The 17,502-nt window shown below is 35.8% G+C and overlaps 3 protein-coding genes across 4 annotated transcripts in view; 1 reads left to right on the top strand and 2 right to left on the bottom strand.

The window, feature by feature from the left end:
- The window catches only part of LOC134745136 (protein disulfide-isomerase), a 38,416-nt gene extending 31,245 nt beyond the window's left edge, over positions 1-7,171 (bottom strand). The window contains exons 1-4 of the mRNA XM_063679106.1: positions 6,909-7,171; positions 6,546-6,743; positions 5,884-6,155; positions 4,580-4,747 (exon numbers count right to left, since the gene is read on the bottom strand). Of these exons, the coding sequence (XP_063535176.1) occupies positions 4,580-4,747; positions 5,884-6,155; positions 6,546-6,743; positions 6,909-7,056 (786 nt within the window). The 5' untranslated portion in view covers positions 7,057-7,171. The remainder of the gene's footprint in view (positions 1-4,579; positions 4,748-5,883; positions 6,156-6,545; positions 6,744-6,908) is intronic.
- An 825-nt stretch (positions 7,172-7,996) lies between these two features.
- Positions 7,997-11,702, top strand: LOC134745216 (methyltransferase-like protein 22). The gene is made up of 6 exons (XM_063679213.1): positions 7,997-8,250; positions 8,510-8,588; positions 8,670-8,780; positions 9,600-9,791; positions 10,361-10,528; positions 11,255-11,702. Exons 1-6 carry the CDS (start codon positions 8,185-8,187, stop codon positions 11,536-11,538), a joined length of 900 nt encoding a protein of 299 aa, XP_063535283.1. The 5' UTR covers positions 7,997-8,184; the 3' UTR covers positions 11,539-11,702.
- Positions 11,689-16,709, bottom strand: LOC134745161 (uncharacterized). 2 transcript variants are annotated; one of them, XM_063679143.1, is made up of 5 exons: positions 14,796-16,708; positions 14,675-14,716; positions 14,004-14,452; positions 13,296-13,458; positions 11,689-12,535 (listed from the first exon to the last, which is right to left on the bottom strand). In XM_063679143.1, exons 1-5 carry the CDS (start codon positions 14,872-14,874, stop codon positions 12,285-12,287), a joined length of 984 nt encoding a protein of 327 aa, XP_063535213.1. In that variant the 5' UTR covers positions 14,875-16,708; the 3' UTR covers positions 11,689-12,284. The 2 variants fall into 2 exon arrangements, with proteins under 2 accessions (XP_063535213.1, XP_063535214.1); XM_063679144.1 differs by lacking the exon at positions 14,675-14,716 and having other exon boundaries at positions 14,796-16,709.
- Between the last annotated feature and the right edge of the window lie 793 nt (positions 16,710-17,502).

Below are 17,502 nucleotides of genomic sequence, written 5' to 3'. Positions count from 1 at the left end.
ATAAATTATGAATTATGAATCATGACCTTTCAGTTCCACTAGATTAAATGGCAAGTCCGTTATAAAACTAACAGACTACATTTCGAAATCGCAAATTAAAATAAAGTACCTATGCTTATTTTTTCACAGCTTCAAGGGGCTATATAGACCTGAGTAGGTATATGATTTTAATTTCAAGTCTATTCCTCCACGCGTTCACCAGATAAAGGGTCTTGACATACACTCAGACAGATAGACGGACGGATGGACAAAAAAGTGATCCTATAAGGGTTCCGTTTTTTTCCTTTTAAGGTACGGAACCCTAAAAAATATTAACATAGCGCTGTTTCTTTGGATATACTTGTATGGTAACATTTGATTTACTCCGCTTCTTACTTATTTCAGTTCCTTTTACATTCTTATATATAGTCCTCCATATCGTGTCCGATAACGGCGACCTTTACAATTTCCTTTGATGAGCACGTATATGGCTCGCAAAACCGAACTGGGTGCATAAGCATATAACTTACTCAAAGATATTTCCCATAGTTCTTAATTCGCTGACATAAGAGCTACATATTTTTGAGTATGATGTTTGCACCCATATGCACTTGACTGTACAAGGAACGCAAATTTAGACTTTACCAAGTATGTATGTGAGACATATTTTTCGTACTTATAATTCTAAAAATTCATTTAAATACGCCACTCAACCTGAAGTAATCATACAAGTCTTAAATGCAACTTTCATACTCCATTTACATTAATTTGTGCTGTCAATGTGAAATTATCAAGAAGTTAACGGGACTCACTGACCCACTTATCAGTGAGACAAAAACGCCGGTACATTTTTTGCGACGCGCAAACAAGTAATGCCGTTCAAGGCTATAATTCCAATTACTATCAAGCTCATAGCCTCAAACATACCAGTTAAATGATTTCCGATTACGAGTAGTCGTACCGGATCTCTTATAAATAAAAAACACGCACTCTTTAGGCGATGGGAATGAGATTACGGGTATAGTAGTGATAGTACTTTATGCTTTCACAGGCAAAACGTGGTTTGGCTGACCTACGAACTTTCACCATTGACGGTTCACTGTTCACACGGCATGACGTTGGATAACATCTTTATACCCTTTTATTCTAAATAGAACAAACTATATGATTTATAAACAATTTATTACAGAAACCGAAACTTTATGCAAAAGGTAAAAAGAGCACGCGTTCGTTCATAATGTTTATGTTGTCCGAGAAAAAGTTCCGGACAATAGTAGAACTAGTAGAAGTAGAGCATTGTCTTTAAAATTATTTACGGCCCGATCAACCGATAAATATAAGATAAATGATGCCGACTCGAATATGGGGGTGATGCTCTACAAAAACTGTTAAATAATAGTCTGTAAAACGTTAAAAACATTTTACTTTGATAATTGTAGTATTTGTAGTTAGTTTCTGAACGCAACCTATTGAAAGAATCCTCTGAAAGAATCCTGTAGAATCTGCCTGTCATTCTGTCTCCGCTTTTTTCAATGTACACGAAATAATGTGTTTCATATAAAATAAATAAGTATTCAAGTATTAAAAACCTCTGATTTATTATTTAAAAAACCTCTCATGGTAGCAGAGGTCCGTGGTTCTTTACGAGTAAAACAAGTAAAAACAAGTACAACAGTAATACGATTTCTCTGTGACAAATGTGGCAGTGTTGAGAGAAGCTAAAATAAAGAAAAACGATGGAGATACCAATTACGGCAGCGGAATTAGCCAACATTCAACGCCTGGAGGACGCCGAATCGTTCCCGATATGGAAATTTCAAGTCGAAATCCTATTTAAAAGCTACGGTTTGTACGAAATTGTGTGCGCATCGACAAACGCCGTCGAAAGTGCCGGTTCGTCCCAACAAAGCCTGAAAGATGCGCAAGCTCAACGCATTATTATGCAAACTATTGATAAAAAACACTTAACCTTAATTATGACATGTGAAAGTGCCTACCACATGTATAAGAAACTATGTTTCCTATTCGAAAAATCTGATGAACAACAAAGGTGCAAATTAATGCAGAATTTCTTTCAATGCCATTATAAAAAGGGCACTTCAATGACAGAACACTTGGGTAATTTAGAAAATCTGTCATTTAAACTACGAGGGCTCGGTGAAAAAATCGAAGAAAAAATGATTATCTCAAAAATCATATCAAGTTTACCTATCGAATATAACAACTTAATAACTGCGTGGGAAAGCACTTCTTTTGCCGATAAAACTCTAGAAAATCTACAAGCCAGAATACTGAGTGAAGAAAAGAGACTGAACAAAAGCGAGCTTGATTTGTCTTCATCCGAAAAAGTGGCTTTCAAAGCATTTAAAAACAAAACTAAGGCGTGTAAAATCTGTAAAAAAATAAATCATCTAGAAAAAGACTGTTTTTACAAAAAGAAATGCAGCATCTGTAAAAAAACAAATCACGAAGAAAAAGACTGTTTCTTTAAGAAAAATAAGACTAAGGAAAAGGTAGCATTTCTAACAACATTTAATAAAACAAGGAACCTTGACGTCGAAGAGTTCGTCGTTGATTCAGGTTGTACTTCACACATGACTAAAAACAAAAATATGTTATCCGAGATTAAAAAAGAAGAAACCAGCATCCAAATTGCTAAAGAAAATGAGAAGATAATATCCACTGGAAAAGGTGTAATTAATTCGGAGAATGTAAACCTGACAGAAGTACTATATGTTCCTGAACTACCAGAAAACCTGATCTCTGTAAATGAAATCACCGAAAAAGATGGACAAGTATTGTTCACTAAAAACAAAGTAATAATTTCTAAAAACAATAAAGAAGTGCTGTATCTAAAAAGCTTAATAGAAGAAATGTTACAAATAAAAGTGCATGTGAATTTAAAAGTGGACAATCAAAGTGCTATAAAACTGATAGAGAATGGAGTGTTGAACAGACGCTCTAAACATATAGATGTTCGTTATAAATTCATTCATGAAAATGTTGTAAGAGGTAATTTATGTGTAGAGTATGTACCTACTTCATATAACTGTGCTGACATTCTAACCAAGCCATTAGAGCCTGTTAAGTTTAAAAATGTTTGTGAACTAATCTACAATTAAGGGGGAATGTTAAATAATAGTCTGTAAAACGTTAAAAACATTTTACTTTGATAATTGTAGTATTTGTAGTTAGTTTCTGAACGCAACCTATTGAAAGAATCCTCTGAAAGAATCCTGTAGAATCTGCCTGTCATTCTGTCTCCGCTTTTTTCAATGTACACGAAATAATGTGTTTCATATAAAATAAATAAGTATTCAAGTATTAAAAACCTCTGATTTATTATTTAAAAAACCTCTCAAAAACAGCTTCTTATACAAATACATATGTATCAGCTATCTTTTGTTCGTACCAAAAATCTACATACGGTGACTAAGCACGAACACGAAATGAAGAAATTACTCGCGATCTGTAGACCTTGAGTCGCTGTGTTAACGTTTATATTAAAGACCAGTTAATTGACCTATTTTTCTATTTACTAATATTACTATATTAATAAAAAAAACCCGCACACCTAGGCACTCATTGGCAAATTAAGAAAATATATTCCCCAATTATTTTAAACGGCAATTGAACGCCGAGACACAATAAGAAAATCCTATCTACAATTTTTATTTTAAGCAGTAACCGGGACAAGATAAAGCTATCCATTACTTATTTATCAAGTGAAACAAGTATACATAATTATCATATGAACATTTAACATGTAACTTACTCTTACTTACAGTTGTTGCTTTACTAATTATCATTATTATCAAACAGCAGGAAATAGCCCTAGTTACAGTGTGAAATGCATTGATAAAGTCATTATAAACATCTCGATGAACTATAAATAACTTAACTGACCATTCTAGACCTTATTTTCATTGCAATAGAATTCACGAATGGTCAGTTAAATACAACGATTTAATTCCATTAAATGAGAGTGCCACGGAACTATGTAATTCGGTTTATGGCTTGTGATGTTATATTTAAATTGGGTGGAAACAGGGTTGAGATAAGAATAGACTAAACTTACGATTTGCGTATTTATTCGTATTACTTAAGATGTCAATTCTAAGAAATAAAATGGATTGGAAACCATTAAAATAAGACTTTAAAATTCAATTGAAATGTTTGGAATTATAAATTATAATGTATCTATTATTTTTACTTCCAATTGCTTTGAAAGGATGACTATATCTGTGAAATAGGTAAATAAACACACAGTAAAACCCTCTTAATATTATCAGTCATAAGTCATAAATTAAAAGAGACGAAAATTAGGAAAAACATACAATAAAGCTGTCATGAGGGAGATGATGATGATGATGATGTGAGGGGGATGTGTAGTGTTGTGTTGTGTGTGTCATGAGGGGGGTGTGTTGTGTAGAAAGACTAGGTAAAACCCAAAAATGTATGTGTCTGGAAAAAGTCCCAGTCCCATTCCCATTCAAGTGACTGTTGGAACATTAAAGATTTTTATTTAAAAATGTTATGGATTTAATTAGCTAGTGAACTGAATGACGATGATTTAAGGTTAGTGATATAAGATTCTTACCTTAGACAGGAAGAGCAGGAGGTGGTATTTGATCTGGCCACCGAAGATCTTGGAGGCGGTCTCGTGGGAGAACTCAACGATGAGGGGCATGCTCTGGACAAACACCCATTTCTTGATGGAGTCCTCGTCGAATTGAGCCTCTTCGTATTTGACGCGGGGCTCCTCGAACTGTTGACAAATAGGGATGTTGTTGTTGTTGAGGGGTGTTAATCAATTTAAAAATAGACTAGACAAACTATGCTAACTGTGCTAAGTGAACTATGATTTAGACGTACCAGCATCAGCTGCCTGTCTAAAATGAAATAATAATAATATTTAAAATACATTATTTCACACCACACACAAAATAAAGCACTAGATAATTATTAGAAAAACATAGACAGCAGTTATATTTTGACAAAATTTATATTTATTAAATCGAATAGAACTAAAAAAATTAGGTGACTTGAATGTGAAGTCACTTGTGCAGTTTTCATATAAAATGAAATTTATGTGAAAGTGGCTAATCGGGCAGTTCGAAAAAAGAAAGTGAGTCGACTAGTAGGAAAGTATTTTAAGTACCTACCCTATTATACGGTAAAATGGTAGAATTCCAAGGCTATATATAATTGTAATGTTGACTTAGTAACAAAACTCACATCATATTACTAATAAGATAAATTTAAGACATTAAAAAATTAGCCAAATAATAATTTTTAATCTATTATTATCACTGTTATCAGCTACAGAGATAACATAGTAGGTATGCAACAATGCAGCCACGTGATTGCAACAAATTTCGACCCCTAGGTCAGTGCCATGATTTTCAGTGAAATTTTATCAGTTGTCTGTATTCAAAATATCTTTTTCATATGTTATATTGTAGTATTCCTACATATAATTGGGAATAGTTTAGGAAAAGGTTTATCATACATTTTCCTTTTTTATAGTAGGAAAATGTATAATTTCATTGAAGATGTAACAGCTGCAAAGTTTGATAGTAAAACTCATCTGTTTTAAGAATAAAACAAATGTTACCATAGTAAATATATTCTATAAGCAGCAAGATTATAAAATATATGTTATTTAGTTATACCTCTTTCATCAAAATTATGGTTTCTATTACAGTTCATTTTTATATGGAATAGCTGTTACATAAAGTTTTTGTAGACATTTTTTGAAAGACATTAATTCATTGTGAAATGTAAAGGGTTAACATATTACTTCAATTATTGTTTAAATTAAGACCAACCAAACGAGATTTGAAGAAACTGTCATAGGAACTATCATTTGATTTGAGGCATATAAATACAACAGTAACTTACGTTTTTGTACAGAACAACATCCTCAGCCTCAGCTTCCAATTCCTTGATGAGCTTCTCGTCAGACACAATAGCGAACACCTGGTCATCCACAAGCCCAGCGGTGTTCAGGAAGGCCTTGGCCTTGGCTGTCTCCTGGTCGGGGAAGAAACCGAACACAATCACGTTGTTGGCGGAGATCAGCTCCTTGGCTTGTTCCGCAGAGGTCACAGCGACCGCTGGAGGGCCGGTCTTCTTCTTGAGCCAGGAGATGATGTCATCAGCCTGCCGGCCACCTAGGAAAGAAACATCATTTCTAACACTTTCCAAAAGATCTAAAGAAATAGTGTCTAGTCTAGTGTAACTAAAAGTTTGATACAGTGATGATTAATGAATATGAATAATGAAAAATAACTATTATGATACCGTAGGTATGTATGAATTTTTTTATAAAATAAAATAAATTGAAATAAGTGTAATAAACTGAAAATAGGTAAAAACTTGGGAAATACCACAGGAAAGACACATGAGTATATGTTTAATTTCAAATCAAAATATCTCAATCAACTGTGTAATCAGTTAACAGCCAATTAGACACACTGTTAATGAGTCACACTGGTGCTTAATGACTATAAGTTAACCAAAGAAATTACTAAAAAAATGAAAAAAAATATATTTATACATACCTGTGTAGTCAATGGGGCTGCCGTTCTTGAAGAACTTGAGGGTGGGGTAGCCACGCACGCCGTAGTTCTCGGCGAGCTCCTGCTCCTGCGTAGCATCAACCTTCGCCAGCTTGATGGGAGACTCCTCTTCCAACAGCTTGGTCGCCGCCTTCGCGTACTCCGGCGCCAGCGACTTGCAGTGGCCGCACCATGGCGCGTCTACAAAAAAAACACGTTTTCAACTACCTACACAAAGCATAACTGTACCGGCATCTTGACGTGTCAATACCCTCTATGAGTGAAAACTATTAAAAAAACTTCACATTATTTCGCCCAATAGTATTGAAATTTTAAGTTAATTTATGTAAATTAGCTAAAACTTACAGAATTCCACCAGGATGAAGTTGTTCGCCTGGACTGTAGTGTCAAAGTTGGATTTGCTCAACACAAGTACATTCTCCTCTGTAGGCACATCGTCTCCGAGTGCGGCGCCCAGCAGGGCTATCGCTACGGTAAGTAAAAGAAAACGCATTTTGAACTAGCCGGCCACTTAAAACCTACTCGGAAGACGAAGAACTACGAAATGCCGACAAAGCCGAAATTTTATGCCACTTCATTCACTTGCTCGAAGTGACGTTTGACGTGGCAGCGTCGATCGTTGTGTATGGCTGTGATTGGTTGATGTTGTTTTCTTAATTCGCATGAATCAACAAATAAGACTTAAGACGCAAGTTCATTCAGCCAACGGAAAAAATAGTGAGAATTACATTTGAAGAAAATAAAATGGATACGCGAAACTGTTCCTTGCCTAACTTATAATTACTTAAGGTATATTATGGTCTAAGAATAAAATCATCGCGTTGGCAAAGTCAACATACGAACTTGATACGAACACATCAAACTATCAAACACATGTACAAGCGCGCTTATCGGAATATTCGGAATTTGTTTTGACATTTAACCCTATCAATGAATGTGACTGGACGTGTCTTATTTTGGCCTCCGGTGTTTTGACAATGTTTTCTTTGAAATTTTAATTTAATGTGGTATAATTTCTACATACAACAAACTACACAATAAAAACATGATACAATCTAAAATACAAGTGCCAGCCTGTTCTTCCCTTTCAGTGATAGATTTCATAGTATTTGATGATGCTATTCGTATCAAGTGTACGTGATCAATGATGTATTAAATTAAATGAATAATAAAAACTGCTCTTAGCTGAATGGTAAGAATATTAAATTTTCATCATGGGTTGAAGATATCTAGCTTGTATCAGTTGTATCGAAATTGGAAAGGAAGACGAGCAGGATATACGTCGATATGGAAGTAAGTACCTAATGTACCTACCTATTCGTTATCTATTTTTCTTCAGTATGCAGTTTGAAAACTTCATCAAGTACGCTGAAATGTCCATTTTAGAATTATCTAGTATGGGAAAATACAATATTAATTAAGTCATTCTTATTTTGATACATTTTCAGTGGGAAGTAGAAATTAGTGTAAATAAATTATATGTGGCAGACTGTACCTACCTACTACGCTCTAACCAACCGTAGCTCACTACAAATGACTAATGAATACCAACTAGCACTCTCGCGCACATCATTTATGCGAATTTATTTAAGTTTTTAAAATTGGATGCCATCCAATTTTTATGCCCTGTCCTTCCTCATTGAGATCAGTTATAAACAAGTTCACATTTGTTCTTAGAGTTGTAAAGGTGTGTTAAGCAAAAAAATTAAAAGTTTTAGTAACTGTCATAGTCTGAATATAATTGATTATTGCCTCTTTTGATTTGGCAACTGCATTGAGTCTAACAATAAAATACCCTTGAGTTTATTTTAGTAATTCCTCTGTAACTGTACATTATGATTTAGAAAATGATGAATAGAAATCTAGCTGTGTATTTGTCTGGTAGTGTAGTGTTTGAAAATTAAAGTAAGTAATATACTTATAATAAAATTTTCAAATATTTTTAGATGCCGGAACTAACAGTGACTTCAGAAATTTATGGAGAATATAACTATAATACTAAAATGACACCACTGATTGAAGGAAGTAAGTTAACTTTCATATGTGTATGTACCTAGCAGTAATATATTTATTAAAAAATACTTAGGTAATAATTATTAATTTCAGATGTTATTTCGGAATTTCCGTTTTTGCTGCCCAAAAATGACCACAAACCTCAATTTGATGATGACGAAGACTTGGACATTGAAAGACCACAAAAAGAATTGATAAAAATTGGTAAGATTTTAATATAATATCTTTAAATTAAATTTTATAATTGCCCTAAACAACATCATTTTCATATAATGTATGTACCCTGCCATCGACATAAACTCATCTGCATTACAAAAATTGATGTGAAAACTGTATACCTATATAATTTTTTGTTAAACAATAAAGTTTACAATTATTTCAATTAATAAAGTTTTCCTTTAAATATGTTTAGTATTTTCTATATGTATATTTTATAAAAACTAGAAATTTACTTAAAACTAATACCTAGATAATACATGTAGTAGTAGAAGTAAACTCTTTATTGTAAGAAAATACATATTAAAAATGACATGGTACAAATAATAAGATGTACAAAGGCGAACTTATCCCCTTGAGGGATCTCTTCCAGTTAACCTTTGAGTAGATGAGAGGAGAAAGTGAAGAGGGTGACAAATGTAGCAAAATGGACAAGAAGGTACCAGAAAGACAAAGGATATAAAAATGTATATCTACTAACATAGATATCTCTGTTCAAGGCTGCTTTGTCTTAAGGTTGACTGGTAGAGAATGCCTTATAGCATTGACTCCGCCTTTTGTACTGTACGGTGTTCTTTTGTGCAATATAAGTTTGTTTGTCGATACCTATTCGCAAATTCTGTGTAACCTTTTACTAATCTGCTGAACCTAAGCCAAGATAGGTACTTTTTCGTGCTATATATAAATATATGTTTAATAAAAATGGAAACTATAGGTCTAGACTAAGAAAAGAAACTGTAACAATATTTTATGTATGACCGTTTGTTTCATATTTAAATAAATAAATAGATGGAACATAATTTTCAGAACACAGCTCTAAAACCAAACTAGCCTTAGTTGGTTTACAAGTGTGGAGGGGAGCATTTCTTATAGGAGACTTGCTCATCCATCTAGGAGTGAAAGGAGCCCTAAAAGATAAGACGATTTTGGAACTGGGAGCTGGGACTGGACTGACCAGCTTTATTGCTGGAATATACGCCAAGAAAGTTATATGCACTGGTACGATTTTTTTTAATTTAATTTCATATTCATCGACATCACGTCGACGTCAAAGATGTTTCCATTTTTCGCTTTATAACAAAGGAGTATAAGGTGAAAAAAGTATAAACACATTATGTTTATATTTGGTACAAGCGACTTTAAATATATTATTATTATTATCTTTAAAGTCGCTTGTACCAAATATCGATCTTTTCACAAAACCAGTATTTAATTTAAATTTGTAAAGATCGGTATCTAAATATTGACGTGATTGCGTCATTATCATTACTAGCTCACAGAAAAGTTAAATTAAATCCTAATATCGCGGGAGTTTAGAAATACAAATAAATTATTGTAAGAAAGTGAGATTAGAAATGATCATATTGTACATAAAGTGCGTCACTATCAGCCAGTGTTTGGCGTACAATACCTTGTTTCTAATGCATTTCATCTCTGTGTTCACATTATTTCTGTTGTTGAATGTACTTTGTTTTATTTTATATTTAATTATGTCTTAGTATCAACTTAGTGCTAAGCAAAGTCCTGCCCCATAGGTCTTTAACTTGCATCATGTGTTTTTCTTTCAGATATCAACCTCGGCGGTATATTAGACCTTATTAAACTGAACACCAAGTACAATGAAAAGCTGATAAAAGCAGAGTTCAAGGTGGACGCTTTAGACTTCACCGACATGTCTTGGAGCCAGCAGCTTGCTAGAGACATCACAGACACTGACATTATTATAGCGGCTGATGGCAAGTACTTTACGTCTGTTTTAATAGGGGATATTACTGCAATGTTCTGCCACCAGAGTGCAGCACTAGCCTTTTTAGTAAACCATAGACTCTATGGCATAGAGTAATTTATACATATACATACTGTACTTTTAACCGGTTTTTGACAAGTTGTCAGAGATAATAAAATATGACATTGATGCATCAAGGCGGTTTGTTTACAGATGACCTACCGAGAAACGCGAATCTGAAATTTCGCTATCTGCCTCTTTGTCGCTCGAATATGCAAGTGTGACAGTTAGATAACGAAATTTCGATTTTCTTGTTTCGCGATAGACCCTCAGATTGTGGTAGTGGCGCCACCTACGCAGAGTTTCGCGTAATATTCCCTATTATTATAAGTCGTCATTTGTGACATTTGTCGTATTCAAAAATGTCATGCACGCGCCAACATCATGTGTCATCAAACCCCACTTGAAACCAACTTACTTTACTCTTTGCTTGAAACCATGAAGATTAGGTACTTTGACAGCGTATGCTATAATGTAACACTTAAAAGCTTTATATGATATAACACTAGGTACCTATCTACTCGTATGTATAATATGCACAACTCTTGGTGAAAAAAATTAATTCATAATCCTGTTGCTTCAGTCGTTGGCTTTTGCGTATAACAAAAATTACTTAGATAAAACAAGCATATATATTACCTGCCTAACAAACTAAAGACGTCCGTTTAATTTTCAGTTGTATACGACGATGATGTGACTGCCGCATTCGTTGCAACGGTACAAAAGATCCTTAACACCAACCCACCTAAAACCCTATACATGGCGCTAGAAAAACGCTACGTCTTCACGATAGAACACATGGACTCCGTCGCACCGTGTTACGAGACATTCCTCAGTCTGTTGGATAAAGTAAAGAATGGATCCAACTGGACTGTAGAGCAGATGCCTTTAGACTTCCCTAAATATTTTACTTACGATAGAGTCAAAGAGCTGGTACTATGGAAAATATCTTCTGCCTAGTTATTAATGTGATCTGTGATAATCAATGGATAATCATAATAAATATTTTTTTCTTCACATGTTTTTTTTGCACTCTGGCAACGTCATTCTAGTGACAACATTAAGCGTCCTATGCGTTGAAAGGGTTAATCTCGAAATGAAAAATTAAACGATTTTGTAAATCTATATTTCAATTTGCTTTACTAAATCTACATGATACAGAAATGCTTAGCTAACCGAACGGACTTTAAGTAAACAAGGGAACAGGTATTAGCACCATAATTCAGTAACATTACAAAACGTGCAGATATAATAAATTAATAAAAACATTTAGGACAACTTAATATAAGTATTAAATAATAGCTAGGCGCCTACCGCAAGATGTACAATCCAATTGGAGGTATTTTTCACTTTTCATGATTGCCACGGATTTTTCGCTTTTCGTGACAATTTTAGGCTGCAACGTTTGTACGATGCCAGCTATCGCATTCTGACAAACGAAGTTAGAGTGCAATGGATAGCTGAGATTGCGCAATAAGATTGATTGACCATAGACAAACAATTGAGTATGTGTCATTCACGAAAATGGACCTTAGTGCAATAGACGCGTATGACTAATTTTTGGGCGTCACTAATAATGACGTAAGCGCCTAGTATAACTAAAGACCCTTTTCGCTAGAATGACGCATATATTTTTTTATCGCTGCTCCCAATTGCAGTCCAAAGGCGCAAAGATTAATTAGGTAATGAAATTGTCTAAAATCAGGTTACTTCTGAGTGGGCCAATGTTCATTGTACTTGTTGAGGAAAGTTTTTCTAAGTTCAGAATTACGCGCTTGTTGGTCTTTCTCTTTGCTTAGCGTTTCTACGCTTTGCCCCACACAGAGGTCGCCTGTGAAGTGAATAATGACCACTTGCGTATTGAAGGTGACGTTCTTGTCTGGGTTCTGTTTGACGTAGTGGGCGTAGTTCGTTGCTGGATCGAATTCCATGAACGGTGGAATGTTGTGGTCGTCAGCTGTAAGAAAAACATGTTTGTCAGTAGTTGAACAAATAATAGAAATAGAGTGATGGCAGGTGGACTAAAATGTTAACGGAATGGTGGCCGCTTTCGAATGAATTAAGCCCCTGGCGTCCGTTGGCTCGTTGGGTGGACGACATCCGGAAGATTGCGGGTCACTTCTGGATGAAATCAGCTCAGGACCGGGACAAGTGGCGTACTGGAAGAGTGGCCTATGCTCAGCAGTGGGCGATAAAGGGCTGATATGATGATGATGAACAAATAATGCTAAATGATGAGACGATATCGTATAACTCTGGCAAGCCAACTTTGTCAGTAGTAACAGGCGCGAATTTCAAAATTTAGCTTGCCAGAGTATACTGGATGCAACAAGTAGTTGCACCTATTTGTAACACCGTGTGAAACGACGATTGAAGTCGCAAACGCCTATAGTAGTCTGTCCGTGTCCTTGCCTCATTAATTGTTATCTAATGTCAAAAATCAGCCTACCTAAACACATAATCACCGGGTACCTAACACCTGCATAATGTACCTCTGTCAAATTTGCTGCTATAATAATTATTTTGCACTACTTTATATACCTATAACTTAGTAGGTATATCTTTGCCTATCGTTTTAATCGTCGAAGGGCAGCACTGCGTTTGCCTCGGGAGAGGCACGTCTACGAGCTGTATCACGCGGCAAATTTCTCGCAAGGTAGCTTGTTTTGTGTGGAACCGCCAGTATATGTACATATAGTTCTATGCTTCAAACGTACGTGAATAGTCGTCGGAGGGCTGAACGGAGTCTCCGGTGCACTCCGGCCCGCAGCGCCCGTCCTTCAAGATGCTCCTCATCGTCAGCTTGCTGAGTGCTTGTTTCTCGCTTTTGCTATTTTGTTCGCTCTTGTGCTTGTCAATGTTTCGGAACAGCTTCTTCATCTAAAGAAATTATTATAAAAATACATAATAGTTGGGCAACATAAGTGCTTAAACATGTCTTTAAACTACATCTTTAACCACTAGAAAGTAGGGCGCGACAAAATGAAATCTCCCTCATCTGGAGGCCTGGAGCAGCCCATTAGGGGAAGTACCAGTCAACGAATTTGATTTCCCCACCATTTTGTACCTTGTCACAGTAGGTACCATTTAATATCAAAACCGCTAGGGATCTTGATTGTCACTGAGACAAGGTACGAAATGGTAAAGAAGCCTTACGGATTGACCACCACAACCTACCACTGCTACATACTTAGTAGGTTGTATAGGCAAATAGTGTTGTGCTCCTCCCAGAGCCAGGTAGTTCTCTTACCAGAGCTCCCCTCCCAAGTTTGTACTGTATTGGAAATAAAGGGGTCTGCAATTGTCCCTCTACGTCGTCCTTAACGTCTACCCCTTAGAACGTCTACGTCTTAGAACTTTACGGGGCTGATTTAGTTAAATTATGTTTTATCCTTAAATACTTACTTAGCTACAGAAATGCTTACCGTCTTCGAAATTTTCTTCGGTGGATCCTGATAAGACTTCTTCGCTTCTCCCGGATCGCTCCCAACCACATACATCGTGTTCTTCGGTATATCGAAGTCCGAATACACCGACGTCTGACCCTCCATCGGTTCTTTGTGCCGAGAGCCAGTCGAAGACTTGCTATTGGTCGGTACGTAGGCCGTTTTTTCATGTTTAGGGATAGGTTTCTTAGTACGGTTTCTTTCTTTTCTTTGAGGTTCATCGTCATTGGACAGGCTTTCTTCTGATGTGGATGGGAAGACCTCGTTGAGGCTGATGACTTCGACGTTGCACTCGTCGAGGTTGGCGGGGTGTTCGATGTCGGCCACTTGACATAGTTGGTCGGTTGAGTGGATACTGATGAAGGATTTTTGGCCGGAGCAGAGCGGAGATTCCTCAACCGTGCCGCATGTTTTTTTTGACACAGTCACTGAAAAGTATAAATAGCTAAGGGAAAATTCTAATCTTCACTAATAAGCTTGATTGTCAAGGCACATGTACAGCGAGCTGCAAAAGTGTAACAACGAACTGCATGTAATTTAAATGGGTTTACAATAACCGTCTGGACGGATGTGGTTTCATTGGGTATTATAAAGTGAACACTGACTGAACCTAGCGATGGACCTAGTGCAATAAAATGTTTGACTCTTACCAGCATAGGTGCAACTCTCAGATGCGTTGCAAGCAATCACTCCTACAAAGAAACACAATAAATAAAAATGACAAGTGACCTTTATATTCTAATTCAACGAAACATAGTGAATATAAACTACCTTCCGCCTCACGTGTGTCCGAGTGTAACGATGATTTACTGATATCCGGTAGTTTACGGGCATTCTTCGAGTATGACATATTTTAACAACAAATTTCAGAATTTGTAATTTGTCAAATGACTTCCCATTTTTTTTCTTTGTGCTGATTAACGTTTTGACATTCCATATTTAATTTTATCATCGACAAGAAAAGACAAGGCACTGTTTGGTGAAATTAAACGAAAGAGTATTGAAAATAAAATTATTATTTCATTTCATAAGTACGAGTAGTTATGATATCGGACAACATAAGAATAATAAAATTATTCCATCGAAGTAAAAAAACAGATATATATATCATAATTGAAATAAACACGTTTTAAAACTACAGTTGTATACAGGGTGGCTCATTTAAATCGGTCAGTATGGGAAAGTTTGAAACGATAAGACATACGAAGATCTGTTTGTAGGAACCATGTCATCGATTTTAATATGAAGAAAAACTGCATTCATACATTTGTTTCATAGAGCCATTTACTGCTTAAGACCTACACAATCGATATCTAAATAGAAATAGTGTGTTATTTTTTTCAAAACAACCGGGTTCGATTCCCGAGCTGAGTACAGGTTTTCTTAAATGTATGAATGCAGATTTTCTTCATATTAAAATCGATGACATGATTCCTACGAACAGATCTTCGTATGTCTTATAGTTTCAGACTTTAGCATACTGACCGATTTAAATGAGACACCCTATATAATATAGCAGATAGCACTAAGTATTGTACATTATTACTACGAGTAAAATGTATGCGCTTCAGAAATTATTCTATTTTGGCATAGACTAAATTAACTATTAGAGTTACACAGTTGAAAGGATATATCGTTGAGCGGTATTAAAAGCAAATCTAGATGGCGCTGAACATTATTTAGTAACTAAATTGTCAAACGCCTACTCTCAACTCAACTAGCTCACAATCTAGTTACGTAAATATTATGTAGAAGCCGTGCAGCGCCATCTGGTTCACCTATATTAGCTGCTACTTCAACTGAGTATGTTTACTATAGTTTTTAGTGTTCCGCACAAAACTTTGTTCACGGAACACTTATGGGATCACTTCGGTCTTGAAAATCGGTTATTTGTCTATAGTTTTGGTTGTCACTTTTTCGACACAGTACTCCGTCTAAGCTAACTTTTTGCACCGACTTAAATAGAACAAAGTGAGGGAATGTTATTACAAACGTCATATTTTCATAGAAATTTGATTATGACATGGCCACACTTTGCCATTACAATTGCCATGCAGAGTTGGCTTGGTCCGATTCTAATGCTTCTCATAGCCAAAGACAAGGATATATATAGACAAACAATTGCTGGCGCACAATTTTAATCACAGTATTATTATGTACATATAACTTCTAGATGTACACTCTATTGTTTTAGTTGTATTACGAATAATTATTTAATCAGATCGCGGCTCTGAGTCAGTGCCGGATTAAGCCAGCGCGGGGCCTGTAGCAAATTCTATCATGGGCCCATGGACTTAGGTTTTTTAATCGGGCACAATGCGTGAGTGCGCGGGGCCCGTGACATTTGCTAGTTTTGCCACGTGGCTAATCCGCCACTGCTCTGAATGATAAGATTGATAAGGCAACGGGTCACCCTGCAGTCTTCACTTGAATTTATGCTAAAAATCTCATTATTTTGAATCGTTCGTTCAGTAAGGAGCTGGCAGGTAAAATTGGAGGACAAAATGTTCAAAAGCACCTAATATATATACCTGGATATAACATATCCAATTCCATGGTTTTTTTTCTCTTAATGGACGCGGTGTTGCCCGTAGCCAACGTCATGTAAAATGGTAGGAAATAACGTGGAAACGAAAAAAAGGAAATTCGGAATTTGGAAGAACAAAAAAGTGGTCAGGTCAGGTATACAATAAAAAAAAAAAAAAAAAACTACTTTTATATTATTACGCAAGATGAAGCAAGCTATTATATAGATCAGGATTAATAAGTAAGGAAGAGATGTCTCTTGGAAAGGGATTCCATGGTTTTATTTAATGAATGGTGTATTTGTATAGTAGGCACTTTGGTTTGAACGTTTGCATTTATTTCTATTAGTAGCTGATATTATGAAACCTACCAGCCACCCTGCCTGAACAACAAACTAGTACAAATTTAACTATTTATTTATAACTAGTCATAGATGCGTTTAGTCAAGCCACAGACAACGGGGTTATTTTATGAATGAAGGATACTAAAATATAACTAGATGGCGCTGCACGCATTTTGTTAAGTACTTGACTAGATTTTGAACCATAAACGTTTGAGAATCAACATTGCTACTGTAATGCCCGGTCTCGTCGAGAGCCTCTCGCCGAGAGTCTCGGCACCGCTCCGATCTCCGAAGGAAGAGCGAGACGAGAAGGGCGCAGCATGTACACACTCGTTCTCGGCCTGTCTCGGGGTCTCTCGACGAGTATGTACAGCCAGTATAAGCCTCAGTACAGCGCTGTCCAGTTCACCAGTCCAGATAAAAAAATACTAAATCTTCGACCTCGTGGTTTTACCGCGAAAAATGGAAATAGGCTCATCAAGAGCTGAAATTATCAGAAATTTAACGCTGGAATCAGATATTCCGTGACCATAGAGATTCCGGTTCTGAATTTCTGATAAATTCATCTCGTGTATAGTGCGTGATAGACGAATTTCTAAAATCGGACTT

Source organism: Cydia strobilella, chromosome 11 (assembly GCF_947568885.1).
Source record: "Cydia strobilella chromosome 11, ilCydStro3.1, whole genome shotgun sequence".
Classification (NCBI taxonomy): domain Eukaryota; kingdom Metazoa; phylum Arthropoda; class Insecta; order Lepidoptera; family Tortricidae; genus Cydia; species Cydia strobilella.
This window is presented reverse-complemented; position numbering and strand designations above follow the sequence as displayed.